Raw genomic sequence first — 14,769 nt, forward strand, 5'->3', positions numbered from 1 at the left:
ATGTGCATGGACAGGGCATGCCTGTGGGAACATCAAAATTCATTAGATCAATCTGATATGAGATATATTGAACAGGTTCCATCTGACGTCTGTTACTGGGTTGTTCTGTCCACTCCCAAAGGAGTGAATCATATTGACAGGTTGAATTATATCTCAAGAGATATTTTTCTCCCCTCCTCCAAAGGCCATTTGCAATCGCGGCACATCCACTGCCTCTTAAAAGTGAGCTCATCTGGCACTGGGTTGCATTGAAGTCCTCCACCGCGCTTGAAGAAAGAATGCTTTTGGGTGGTGGGTACGTGGAGAAGATGCGGTCCATCCAGCTGTCCCTCGGAATGCTAGCCATCTTGGCCATGACTGTGTATGTCCCATCTACACATGGAGTGCCTTTTTTCCTACTAGGTAAGCTGGAATACAGGCTAGATGACACAGGTAGGTCGTTATCTTTTTGCTTTGCTTTGCTGCTTGTCATGGCCATGCAACACTTGCTTATCCGTGCAAGAAAATTAAAGCAACCATGAGCTATACTAAATAATCAGTCAACATGGCTAGTACCCAGGGACTTGATCATATCAGCACATACTTCTGGTCTGCGGCTGGTCGCATATTCATATATCACACTGCTAAACAATGAAAATAGCAGATCTGGTGAAATCTGGTAGTGGTATTTTCTTCTTTCTTCCTGAGAGAAAATTTCCAAGGATATTACATTAAAATACCAGAGAGCAGCAATCCAAATATGTAGCATATGAGATGTGACAGCTCCTAAATGTCAGGAGTAGGGTGCTGCTGAACTTTTTTTAATCACAAAACTTCTGTTTATATGTTCTTCTCCCATAATTTAAATTAATCTTAGCTTGAACTTATTCCACAGGAAAATGTCAATCATTAATCTTCTTTCTTAGAGAGACTTGGCAGCAGGAAAAAAATTAAAGCGGCTAAATATAGGCTAGGAAACAACATTGCTTTTCAAATGATTTTTCCTCTTATATCACCTATTTATTTTTGTAATGACAACCAAAACATTCCTGAGGCCACCTTCTCTAAATACAGCTTCTGTTTAGTTTTTACTAGAGTGTTTATATACATATATGTATTTTTTTTTTCTGTATCCAATCCCTCAGATGACTAAAAGCGGCTCTTTGAACACTGTAACTGTCTTTCAGGCTTAGGTTTATAGCACACAAACTGCAGGTCTTTCAGAGTGCATAGCCCTGCTCAGCTCCTCGGGTTTGTTTCCTGAAATCACACTCGGTTTCAGCTGCACCATTAGGTGGGGGCAAACCTAGCCACACATATACTGGAGGCATCACCTTGGGGTGCATTCTCACACACTCTTGAGCATCTCAGGGACTCATCTGTCACATTGCTTTGTTTTGTCTGTATCAAAATTATTTGCATTCATCTCATCACAGCTATGTAGGTCTGATGGCTGTCCGAGACCCATTGCTCCCTTCTAATCTCCTTGAAGGGGTTGAGGTGAAGTCCTGAAGATCCCAGGAGAAGAGAAAAAATGTCTTTCTGCATCATTTCTTTGCATTTTATGTGGATTTTGTGGGCATATTCTAGGGTTTGGCAAGGTCTGGGTGTGGGAGTTAGACAAAAGATTTGGGGGAATGGTCACTCTGCGATTTTATGCTCCTTCCAAAAATGAATGCACCACACAAGTTCCAGATGCCCCTCGAAAGAGGCAGAGCTAGAGGCATCCCAGAGCCTTGTCCAGTCTGCTCATTCGATCCTTGTGTCCATCAGATGCTGCTGAAGCCCTGACCTTCACAACCACTCATTTGAGGGTATAGCCACAACCACTAGAGAAAAACCACTGAGAAAGCTCCCGAAATGGGCCTCATACAGAAGCCCAAATTGCTACAGGAAAGCAGTTTGGGGAGGATTTTTCCTGGAAAACAGGGAAGGAAATTAGGCATGGCTGACAGCAACCGTTAAGAGGATTCCTTGGAGAAAAAGAGGCTCGCTTTAAACTCCTCCACACTTTGCCTATGAGCAAAATGAATCGTTTAATACCACAGGCAGCCAGGGAGCCCAGCCCCAGCGCTGGGTGAGCACAGGGCTAGATGGAATGCTGCACGGCTCTTCAGCTACATGCACACATAAGGAATATCTCCCACCTCCACCAGCCCTGGGGAGATGGACGGGGTGATGGGGCAATAAGGGGAGTGCTTGCAGAAGAGGTCTTAGCCTTAATTTTTGTCTTAATGTTGGGGGATGGAGGGTGCATCCGTTTTGGCACTAGAGACTGAGAATGACATGTTTTATGTGCTGCAGATAACCGAGTGCTTCCGGAGAGAGAAGATACAAATCACAAGGACACACTGCTTCCTCTGCTTAATAAGAAGTTTGCATGGAGGACACCAGGAAATTTTGGTAAGCAAAGGGGATGGGAGATCAAGCTTCATTCCTGTATGAATGCTTTGGATGTAAGGAATCAACTCAGATTTTTTGCAGAGAGGAGGTCAAGATTTTTCTCTGTGTTACATGTACAGACACCAAATTTAAGCCCATCCTGTGTGTTGGGACAGGCTCCAAACTCAGGCTCTCTAAAGAGAAACTTGGGCATTCCACGACACTGCACACAGCAATTGCAAACACCAAATGGATTAACGAGGTCAGAACTTCCCACGGCTACTGCAGTGTGGGAAGGGGCTGGGCCATGGGTGGTGGTCTGAGGGCAGGAAGCTGATTTTCCCTGCAAAAACAACAGAGAATGAAGCTCAGAAAATTTTTTACCATGGAAATCCATTAATCAAAATCACTCAGTGCTCCTCCCCAGCCCCTTGTTAATGCAGTGAGGCAGTAGTTAAACAATCCAGGGACAAATAGATAAATACAAATAAATCAAGTCCTTACACTAACAAAGGCATTCTTCTTGCAAAGGGGACGCATTCAAAAAATAACATTTTTATGATTGCTTTATGGATTATTGCACTTATTACTCCTGGAGGAAAGGCTGCGTTTTATGCCAGACAATTGAATATAATGAATCTCCGAGCAGAGCACAGACAGAGGATTTACAGCAGGCAGTTTCTCAAAGCATCCTCCATAAATTAACTTCCTTCCCTCTGCTTGAGATAATCCGTTCCAAATTTCGACCGCTGCTCATTTTCTATTCATAGCAGCCATTGGCCAAGCTTACTCTTTGTGGGAAGTTGAGCCAAAATCAGCACTTGAAATTCTGAAAGAGGCAAAAATGTGTAGAATAATAATAATAAAATCAATTATAACGATAAGCTCTTAAGGAGCACTTTTTACTTATGGATGCATAAAGACACATTTAAGAGGAATCTGCCTGTGGATGTTGCTGGCAAAGCAAGGGAAGGAGCTGAGCCCCCCTACCTGCCCATAGCCCCAACACTCTGGTGTGATGGGTTTACTTAAGAACTGCTGATTTTTCTGTTTTATATCTATCAGAAAATATTCAGTAGTTTTCAAGTAAACTGTTCCTTTCTTGGAGGAGAAACTGAGAACGGAGGCAGTTCTTTTTTTGGCACCTTTCTCCTTAGTTTCAAACGTTAAAAAAAAGCCTGAGTCTGGCAATGTGTGCTGAAGCCTTATCTGAGGTCAGGGGAATGAGCTTCTAAATCCCCCAGGAGATGCAGACCAACACCCACTGCCCTGCCAGGAGCAGACAGCACGGACAGCCCAGGGCTGGTGTTCAGTTCCTGGGCTGAACAGAGACATTCTTGAGCAATTTCCTGTCTCTTCTGCTTATTTTAGTGCATATTTTCACAAACTGGCACTGCAAAGTAGCTGACGGCTTTGTGTTCTCCTTTCAAAACTGTTTCAGCTATCTTATTCAAAATCATTAACTGCTTTTAACCTCAGCTTGGCCCTGGAATAGCGTCCCTCACCCTTCAAGAGGAGTGAGATGGGAAACCCACAATCTCTCCTGCAGCTTTCCTATTGCTAACCCATTTCAGCTGGAGCCTCAGATTCTGTCCACAGAACCTGACTCTCTCCCTGACATCTCATGGCATCTCACTTTGCCCATCTGTGTGCACGGGCTTTAGACAGCCTGGTGCAGAACTCAGCCTGATGATCCGTGAAGATGGTGCCTGGCATCCAGATGCTGAGCAGAGAAGGGCACAGCAGAGGCTGGGCAGGAATTAAAGGGTAAATGGGTCTTTCCTTGTCAACCTATAGACAGGAGATATCATAGAATCAATAAGGCTGGAAAAGACTGCTCAGATCATCTGGTCCAACCATCAACTCATCACCACCATACATGAAGAAGCTACATCAGATCTGAGCTTTAGGAATTACCAGTGTGACTCTCTTCCTTTGCAGACTGGGAGCTGGCAAAGAAATTTGACGACTTTGAACAGGTGAGAGAAGCAAATGCACAGACACATACACGTCTACTGTTGCATAAATAATACCCTAGCTAAGTTGGAAAAAAAAGAAAGCAAGAAAAACCAGATGCTAAAAGAAATCCCCGTGGAAGACAGAAGGAGAAGGGCAAGTCTTGGTGTCTGCCTGTGCATTGCATCAGCTTCCTCTATCCATGCTGGGCTCCAGCACCCATGGCCCCTGCATGCCTTCCCCCGCCTGGCACTTCTCTGTGTTCCCTACCAGCGAGGCAGATGCAGCCCATGCCCTGAGCCTCCCCAGTTTGCTAGAAAAGAGAAGCTGCAGGTGGAGGCAAAACACTTTGGGCTTTCACATAGTAAGCAAGTCAGCAAAAGCTGTGGATAGGAGGACACAAGGAGGTGCTCCAAGAGCAGATCCTCCTGAAACAGTCCTGCTCCTGTGGGTGCTGCCTGCAGGGCTGCCTACAGCCTGCCTCTACCACATTGTGTTGATGTGTTGAGTCCCGTCCTCCTGACAGAGCAGTTGCTCACTGCTGCATTTGTTTCTCAACAGCTGTTGAAGTTTAAGGATCAGCTCTCAGCTGAGGAAGGGTCAGAGGTGGCCGATGCCTTGGAAAGTCTCTCAGCATCCCAGCCCAAAAAACGTGGTAAGTGTTGGGTTAGAGGCCTGCCTATGGGTCTGGCTGGCAGCAATCATCCCATCCAGTTCCCTGTTCCAGCATTTCCTATCTGTAGCAGAACAGTGACAATAAGCATGCCCCCAGCACGCTCTGAATAGAGTATATTGGCACTCAGGACCTCACCAGAAGCAGTTAGAGCAGCAGCCTGAGAATAACTATGGAGCTATTCAGAGGGCAGTTTAGTAGGAACATATCCCCACAGGGCACCCCTCACTCTCCTGCAGGGCACAAAGCTTGTGCTGGAGGCATAATGAGGCATGTGGCCTGCATGCGTCCACATCCACCAAGGTCACTGCTTCCCTGCAGAGAAAAAAGCAGCAATTGTTTGAGCTGCTGAAAAGAAGCAAAGAAAAGGATGAGGAAATCAAGCAGGAATGCAGGGAGCTAAGAGCTACTGTGTCCCCAGTCAGCCCCTCTGTTCTCTGCAGCACATCCTGGGAGCTTTGCACTCCTGCAGGGCTGCCCAAGAGCACAAGGACATGCTGCTCACGTTGGCAGCAGAGGACTCCTTCACAAAGCAGGGACAGTGTAGAACAGTAGTCATTAGTTGCAAATCTGGCCTCACCCCAAAAGAGCTCCTTCTGCCCTTACCCCACATGCTCTGTGCTCATGCAGGCTGACAATCTGCCAGACAGGCAAGGGAACATCCCCCTCCGTGCAAGGCTGGCTTATGTGCTTAGGTGATGCTTAGACAATCTGTAATTTGTAAGCAACCTTGGAGACTGTCATTAATTTGGCTTATCTCATTCGTGCTCCCACCAGTCTGGGAGAATCAACTATACATAAAACTGCTTCTCCCAGTCAGGTTTAAATCAGATTCTGCCAGAAAACAGAGCAGAGAGCCTTTGTCTTGTCTATCCATTTTGGGAGGAGCCTGTGTCTCAGCCTGAGCACTGCTGATTTAGTAGAAGTTTTCTCCTACAAAAAAACAAGTTGAAATTCTTTCTCACACTTGATACCTGTACAAAGTTCAAAGAACCAGGCAGACTGGCGATACACTTACTTTTTTCCAACACCAAAATCCACATAATTCCCTAATTTTTCTTCTTGTAAGATCCCACAGTGGTAAGTGCTCTTTGGAAGACAGCTGGAAGCAGAATGCTATAGTGATTGAGCTTTTAAAAGTAATTGTAGGGTCCACATCAGGTGTTTCCAGGTCAGTATCCTGCTTTTCCCATCAGCCATGGGTGAGAAGCCCTGCCCACAAGTCAGAGGCTGCAGAACTGATGTGTAGTACCAGTACACAAGAAAGAAAAAGCTGATTCCTGACATTAGTGAAATAGAGCAAAAGGAACAGCAAACCATTATAAATCATGACCCCTTCTTTACACTTTAAGAAACTGAAAGGATCACCTTCTAGAAGTGTTATACGAACTCTTAACACTCCAACTCTCTCAGGATACTGGGCTTTTGAAACCAACTCCAGGAAGCTATGGGAAGTTGGAAAAAAAAGTCTCTCGGATGCTAAAACTCTTCTCTTGTATTCCTCTCCAGCCTGCTTTTGGAAATACTGCATCTGAAGGCCTGCTAGGACTTGAAGAAGAAGATGGGTCCTTCCCCAAACTGCGTGCTGGGTGTTAATGTGTTAAGAGTTTGTTCTGTTCTCTCATCTCGTTGCTAACTTAGATGCCACCCTCTGTGACTGCACCACAGCCAAGTCTAAGAGGCACCACAATAGGTGCAGGAAGCTCCCTGCCACCTCTGCTGCTCCTTCCTTCCAGGCCTCACCATCCAAGGTCTTCTGCTTGGAAGATGTTCCCCAACTTCACGTGCTGTACCATTCAGACTGCTGCCACCATACATTCTTGCCCTTCTCACCAGGTCTCCAAAGGCACCAAACACCAACCCAGCCCCCTGAGCTCGGCCCTCTGTCCACTTGCAGACGTTGCTCACGGTGGGGCCTGGGTTTTCTGTTGTGTCCCATGAGCAGGTCTCAGAAGCCCCAGCACCCTCTGACAGGAAAGGAAGGCAGTTTGGGTGCAATGGGAGGGCTCAGGGCTGCCTGCCTTGGCTTGCTGAGCCAGAGCTGTTGTTCCTTGTCATGTCCCACCAACATATGCAGTAGGTTTGGGGGAGGACGGGCACAGAAGTCTGGATCTTTTGGATGTCACTCCAATAAAGATTTTCTGTTGCACAGAAGCACACGCTGTTTTCTTTCTCATTCCCGCCAGTGGCCTAAAGGGGGAGTACACTTCCATGGATGTGGGCTCTGGTTACATCATGGATCATAAAGCTCCCATTAAACACCTTGTTAGAGCAAGGCAGGTTTGTTTTAATATGCCTCAGGAGCATGTCCTTTCTTTAGCCACAACATGGGCATGTGTGAGGACTGCTTACTCATGGGACTGGACCATCCCTACTCACTTCTACCTGCTTTACCCCAAAAAGATCTAGACGGTTTTTCCTACTGCAGAATTGACTGAATCATAAGGTTTGAAACAGACCATTAAGAACATCTGATCTGATCCAACTGTCAAACTGTCAGTTCTCTGCACCTGTCCTATAGGAAGTGATCACAATCCACCAATCACAATCACATTATCTAAGTTCACTTGCAAAGCAGAAGGATCATGTTCCCACAGGTCTAAGTTCAGAATAAATCTTGAAGCCACTGATGTTTGCTTTGAGATTTCCAGTAGTATAGATGACAGCAGAATTCAGTAGGCACTGTGAAAGCATGGACTGATTTTCACTAGAATTGAACTGACTCTCCAGTCCTATGTAGTCATGTCATTTAACTGCAGCTTGCATGCTACGTATTATCCAGAACTTTACTTTTCCCAAAGTACCAATTACCACGTTACACTAAAAAAAAAAAAAGCAGTGATTCAGAAGAAATTTCCCCTTTTGGGTTGCATTTGTGAACCTGAAAAAGCTAAGTGGAAACACACTTTCACATACCCTCACAACAGCAACAAATGCAGGAAAAAGTATGGCCTATTGCTAAGAGAAGGGCATGTCTTCCCTTTAAGCTCACAGTACCCAGACTACTCGAATGTTCCCTACATGCTGCTATGTTGGCTGCTTCTGCTGGAGTGCTGAACATCAATGCTGAAAGCAATTCATTTGCAAGTTCAGAGAGTCTGTAGGGACGTCTTCACTAGACTCACCATCAGCAAGGACTCCTGTCTTTCCTTCTAAATGCAGAACAGAACTTCTCCTCAGGTGCCACCTCTACATTATGGCTGTTTGCACCTCACCCATGCTTGGGCAGTCAAACTTACTGAAGTTAATGACCCACAGGCAATAATTAAAGGATTTTCCTCAGGCATTCTACTTGAGCATGTTGAATTGTTAACAAAAAATCATCACAATGAATTTGCAAGCAGGCAATACGGGGCTGCAGTATATCCTCATGTTGACCTCCATACTACACATGATAACTGAATCTACCTTGTATTATTTGAAAGCAAATCATGGTACCCAACCCTTCAGACATCACCATACTCTAAACAGCACCTGTCAATTTATGGATGTTAAAGGAGACTGCAGTGTGTTTGGATGGGCAGATGAACGGGAAGGCCATAGCTTTCTCCCCATGCAGTGATTTGAAGCTTCCAGGTCCCAGTTTCAGGCAGCACCACCACAGAGACCTCTGTCCTGACTTGCTTTCATGTTTTCCTTCAGATGGAGAACATTTCTGCATCCAACTACAAGCTTTAAAAACCTTCTTTATTTAAAGCCCACACTAATACCAGCTGACTGCTGAAATACTTTAATTATCCAACAGTATCTTTGCAGATCAGATGTGTCACCATTGGATCCCTCTGATGCAAGCCTTCCAAAATATGCCCTACAATAAGTCTGTCCATGCTGCTTTTGAAAGACAACTATATGAGAGGTCAGGAGTACATGACTTACATAATCTGCCCCTAGCCCATACATATGGCTGCTTGGCAATCAGATTATCTGCAGACTGTCTGGGTGAGCTCAGTGCAATAAGACAACTGTTTACTGAACTACAGGGCAGGCTCAGGATAGGTGGCTTCAGTAGACTCCAGAGGACAGGGAGCTGAGCTTGTGCTGGAGTCCATTTGTGGATTTGCTTCTAGCATAGACAGAAAATCCTCATCTCAGATCAGCACTCAGTCCCAAATCCTTTATCTGCAAACTTAAAGGTAAAGTGAACAGTGGGACTCAGGGATATGCACTGGATTCTGCCTGCCCTTCTGAATGGGAGCCTCATTGCCCACTATAGCCTAAGCAGAGGCAATTGCCCAAGTTCCAAACCATAGAACAGCTTTAATCTCAAGGACTCATTCAGTTAGCTGACAGACAGGTGCCTCACATTAGATCAGGAAATTAACACTTATTTCTCTCTCGCCTTATTGCAATTCTCTGCCTAACACAGGGTAAGTATGTCGTAAGATAGAGAAGCAAACTGTATTCCTAAATAATCCTTTTTCTGTGGATCATCTTTTGCAATTCTAAGGATTATTTATACCCAGGAATAGCAATCCAAGGCATTTAGCTGATGTAGACTATAGTCTAACAAGGAGGTTTAGAAGAGATCAGTTTGGAATCTGAGCACTGAGATGTCAGCCAACAGCTCTTTTCAGCTGTATTTCATGATCTGGAAAGAAGTGAAAAGCAATGAAGCAGAATTCAAGATAACCTGTTTTACTCTGAATTGAAAGAGAGAGAACAGGCACATGTTTACACGTTATCAGACTAAGAAATGCTTGAACTTTTACAGTTGCATATGAGATTATGCCCTATGCACACATCAAGAGACTAAAATAAGGCATACAATGCAGATGGCCTAGGAAGTAGATGACTTCATATTTGGACACTATCCTATGTTATGCATAGGGAGGACTGAAATGCATTTGTTAGCTTACAGGAGGAAGCTGACAGTCTCGCCACATGTCAGGATATGCTGTACAATGAAAACATTTCTAAATTTGGTGCAAGGAAGACTGTTAAAAGCATCAGAGCAAATCCTAAGATTTTTTTCTTTCTTCTTATTCAGATCAACTCCTAATGATATCAGTAAATGTCTTCTCCCAAACAGCAGTTCAAATACAATATGGATTTGTCCCATAGCTATTAAATCCTCCCTTCATCTAACAGAAAAACACCTTCTTGAAATACATGCACAAAGCAAACTGCCTGCATTTCATGGACTGCTGTTGGCTTTTCAGAGAGTTTTATTTTAAATCCAAAAATTCGAACAGTCTTTGCTAGGAGAAGGGATTTCTGCAGGTTTAAGACATAAATGCCATATGATTAAACCATGCATTTTTTTCTGTCTCCTCCTATCAGTGGCACTGTGCTCAGCTGTGAGAGCATTCTGATCTGATGAACTGAATTAGTTACTATTTGTAAATGCAATGTTTGTAAAACACAACGTGAAGAAGGTTTTGCAGGAGGTCAATTCCTTGAGTGTTGAATCATTAGTCAATGACAAGATGTGCTCTGATGCATCTTCCGCATTTCTGTGATGTTTCCTGTATGGCATCAATCATTCAGAACAGAAGAACCTATAGGCAGAAAAGCAGTAAACATTATGCCTTCTCAAATCAGAACTGCAAGGATTAGACAAAGACAACATAAGGAGAAGAAAAAGCTAATAAATACTTCTTGAACGGGAGCAGTACTGATTTAGAGGATTCAAACTAAACTGTGTCACAATCCATGTTATAGAAGAAGCCCTCCTTCCTCAAGGCTCCCTTTTCAAACCTACTGGCATGACCTGAGCATTTCCACGTGATTAAGAGCAGGGGGGGCTCTCCAACCTGCCCACACCCGGACACTTTGGCTTACTTGCAGGAACTGCTAACCCTTGGTGTTGCCAAGACGACTCACTCCGATCCGATCAAGAGGAACTCCAAACCGTCTCTTAGGCAGCTCAACTACTTTCCTGCAAGGGGAAAATGGGAAAGAAGGAGGGAAAGAATTATGGAAAGACATCATAGGAATAACCAAAATCGTTACTACATCTTTGATTCCTCCATTCATCCCACTCACAATTTTACCATTCAGACAGAACAGCTGTGCAGCAGCAGCTGAAGATGTGAGAGCTTAAAAATAAAACACTTCTCTTAAAAATTAATGGATAAGAGTGGCACCTGCTTTACAGACTAGCACTGAAGCACTACCCCGTTTTAATCCTGCAGAACCCTTTCCCCAAAATCCTATCTATCAAACACTTTTACACAGTTCATCACCCCGCAGGCAGTACTCTTTCCAACACAGATTAGGCATAAGGTGATGCAAGTGGGACCGAAGCTGCTGAAGTCATACTGAGCCTGATCTGATAAAAAGAGGCATTGAACCACTTGAGTTGGAAGGGACCCCTCAAAAGACATCTGGTTCAACTCCCTCCACTGAACAGGGACACCCACAGCTCCATCCCCAGTTCAGAACCCCACCCAACCTGACCTTGAGTGTCTCCAGGGATGGGGTACCATCACCTCTCCGGGCAACCTGTGCCAGTGTCTCCCCACCCTCAGTGTAAAACAAACCAACCCCTTTTTCCTTACATCCAATCTAAATCTCCCCTCTTAGCAGGAAACCATTCCCCGTTGTTCTATCTCAACAGATCCTGCTAAAGAGTTTGTCCCCTTCCTTCTTACAGCCCCCCTGTAACAACACAGGCTGGTTTACAAGAGATGCATTCTGCATATGCATTGGTTGCAGTATTGCTGTGGTCTGTAGTTAAACAGTAAAATTGTAAAATCACATCAACAAGAAAGGCTGAGCAGCCTGAGAGAGGTTCTGTGGCTGAGCTTCCCCTCTGGTGGCCATCTGTAGCCATAGCAGGACAATCCACTTACACTGTCTTGTCTGCTGCTCCCTTTCTGCCTTCCAAATGAGACTGTACCAACTTCAGCACTTACGAAGGGTAAAGTGATGTATTCCATTTCAAGTGCCCTCTCTTAACAATAATATATACATAAATTAAAAATTCCAGGGTATCTTTCCACATGCCAGCCACGTGCCAAAAAGTAATCAAAACTGATTTTGTTGTCTCAAAGTGATACACAGATAAATAGTTCTACTTAAGGACTTCAAAATTTTATACTTTACCATTTTTAGTTATATTCAAAAAAATTCTACTAGCAGGCTGGATGAATAAGTAGAAAAATAACAAGAAACACAAGAGAAGAAAAAAGCACAACAAAAAAATAACTGATACGTTGACTGGCTTTTGGGAGTACTTCCCATTTCCAGATTAAGCTTTAAGCATGTTATTAAATACATTACAGATGGGGGGATTTCATCCAGCAGCAGAAGGAGGGAATAAGACAATTCAGCTCTTTCAGGCATAGTGAACATCACCGCCTGCTTTACCTCAGACTTTCACCACCTGTACCAAGTTGTTCTTCAGCCCTCAGTTAAAAGCATACTCATCTCTTAACTTGTACTGTAGAGGTAATGGTGTACTGCTGTATTGATTAAAGCCTGGCTTGTCATAAGTTGACAAAGATCTTGAAGCTTTTCTCCTTGGAAGACCATTCTGTATCCTGACTATCCATTTTTACAATATGTTCTTCATCTCAATATTCCAGATGTGCACCACCAAACCTTCTCTTCACCTCTGCCTCATTTGCTTTTGAACTTCAGGCATACATTGGCTTTAAATAATTTCAGGACCAAGAAACTAGCTTTAAACTGCTTTTTTTTTTTTTTTGGTACATTTCTTTCTGTTGCTGTGAGCAAATACTCATGTCTTTGAATGTTCTTTGTTATCCAGATGACACTTTAAGGATAAATGAACTACTGTGTATACTATCCATCACAGCTGAAGAACTATATGTCATGCAGCCAGAATGATCTCTGAAGAGTTTCTGATACCCTGATCAGACGTATCTCACAACTGCAATAAAATTGTTAGTGGCTAAAGCTACATTATTTGCATCCAGGATGACATATCAACAGCTTTCTCCCACCTTTATCACTGGTAGGGCCCAGTTCTTTACCTCTGTTTGCCTTTAGCGTCCACAGATGTCGCAGAAATTCTGTCGATTGGGGAACCAAATCCTGGAAAACTCCTTTTCTTCTTTGTCTCAGTCACATCGTTCTCCAGAGACACCAGTTCATCAAGAAGGAGCAGTTTGGCTGCCAGGCTGGAGGCTGACTTCTCCTCACTGGCAGTAGGATGCACTGCCATGTCCAGAGCAGCAGAAGGGTCCAAAGACTGCAGAAGAAAACAGCAATTTAGTTTGTTGCTGAAGAAAAATGATTTCAGGCACATTCTAATCAAAGGAGTAATATGATGTAATATGCTTGTGGACAGTAGTAGTGGTCCATGCCATGGTTGTGGTGGTGGCACTTCCTACTGCTGATGAGTATAACCAGGGATAGATCATATAAAACTCTGACTTTATATGAGGAGGAGCAATGATGCAACAATACTTTCATGAAGGTTCTCAAACTGCCCTCTGATTTTCCCTTCTTTCAATTGCAAGGGCTACTAAACGGTTATTTCTGTTCCTTTTCAGGGTTATAAAACTTTTATAAAGGTCTGAAACAGAACTGTACCTTCAAAAAAAACCAACAACAAAAAAACCCTCACCCTTACAATTAGGGGCAATAAATATCTACAATAATGCAATAATGCTTGAAAGTGGATGGCAAAATACATCCTCTGCTCTTGAGTACTAAGTGTGCTTCTACTCATTTAATCTTTGAAAGGGTATTATGAAATTGCAAAAAGTAAAGAGACTGTTAAATGGTAATCAGAAGTAGACAAAGGTTTTCTTATGGTGAGTCACTGGACAAAGCACAACTTCATAGACGAGCAAAGAAATGAGTGTTGGGGTGAGGGTAAAACAGAGGGTTGAAAAACTGAAGAACAGCAAAGAGTCAAGTAAGGACTAGCAAAATTAGCAATTTCTTAAAACAAAAAACAAAAAACCCACCAACAGTTCCCCCTTTCTTTAGCTGAATTCACTAGATTTAAAATAAATGAGTTACTTTTTTAAAACATAAAATGAAGTAGAATGCATTGTCTAAGGATGTCACAGATAGCAAGATTTTAAACCACTTTAAAGACATTCCGGCTCCATCAGCAGCTAAAAGAACACCCTGATCCAATGCAGAATCTGGATCAAGAAGCCTCTGAAGATATTGTGCTCTTACACTCACTTCACAAACATTTGTCATCGACAGAGACAAGATATCAGGTCTCTGTGGCATCAGAATAGCAGCTGGTACAAGGAATGGATCCCTCCAAGCCCTATTTTCTATAACCAGTATTATTTTGTATAATCAAAGCATACTCACTTGAAGACAGTGTGCAAGGCAGAAGAGAAGTATTTGTCAGTATGCATCTAACTCCTAAACTGAACCATAAAACACCACACAAACAGTGCTACTCCATTTAAACTTTTAGACCTTTGATTTTTATGACATGCAACCATTACACAAACATCTTTGCTGCCACATCTGTTTTAGGGCAAGGTGACTTAAAAGAGAGTGGACTAGAAGCATTTTCAGATGCAATCCCTGCACATCCTACCAGATGAAGCTAGAGACAGGAGCTCTCCCACTGTTTTCCTTTGCCAAATTAGGCAAGTTTCTCTGGCCCTTCTCTTTTCTGGCTCTTGTACTTCCTTTAACTGTGAAGTTTTATGCAGGCAGTGTTCTATCAGAGCTCTCCTTGTGGCTCCAATTCACATTATTATTTGTCTTTAGGGAAACTTTCAGTCTTAGCTTATTACCCCCCTCCCAGCATCCCATTTCCCCCTGCTAAGAGTTCTCTCTCTAAAGTCATCAGAAAGTGTTTTAACACATGGAAATCCTGTGTTTCAGGAGAG

General features: G+C 43.5%; 2 protein-coding genes across 4 annotated transcripts in view; one reads left to right on the forward strand and one right to left on the reverse strand.

The window, feature by feature from the left end:
• Window positions 1-278: 278 nt before the first annotated feature.
• UTS2B (urotensin 2B) lies at window positions 279-6,525 on the forward strand (the record flags this gene model as incomplete). 3 transcript variants are annotated; one of them, XM_079539522.1, is made up of 5 exons in its annotated part: window positions 279-432; window positions 2,284-2,382; window positions 4,303-4,340; window positions 4,879-4,972; window positions 6,500-6,525. In XM_079539522.1, the coding sequence occupies 5 exons, from the start codon at window positions 279-281 to the stop codon at window positions 6,523-6,525; spliced, it is 411 nt and encodes a 136-aa protein (XP_079395648.1). The 3 variants fall into 3 exon arrangements, with proteins under 3 accessions (XP_079395648.1, XP_079395649.1, XP_079395650.1); XM_079539523.1 differs by having other exon boundaries at window positions 279-402; XM_079539524.1 differs by having other exon boundaries at window positions 279-402; window positions 4,879-4,969.
• Window positions 6,526-10,783: 4,258 nt separating this feature from the next.
• Window positions 10,784-14,769, reverse strand: part of OSTN (osteocrin) — a gene marked incomplete at both ends in the record, with an annotated part of 66,143 nt that continues 62,157 nt past the window's right edge. Inside the window, 2 exons of the mRNA XM_079539731.1 lie at window positions 10,784-10,868; window positions 12,931-13,148. Coding sequence (XP_079395857.1) covers window positions 10,784-10,868; window positions 12,931-13,148 — 303 coding nt within the window. The remainder of the gene's footprint in view (window positions 10,869-12,930; window positions 13,149-14,769) is intronic.

Source organism: Tetrao urogallus (assembly GCF_951394365.1).
Source record: "Tetrao urogallus genome assembly, chromosome: 9".
Taxonomy (NCBI): Eukaryota; Metazoa; Chordata; class Aves; order Galliformes; family Phasianidae; genus Tetrao; species Tetrao urogallus.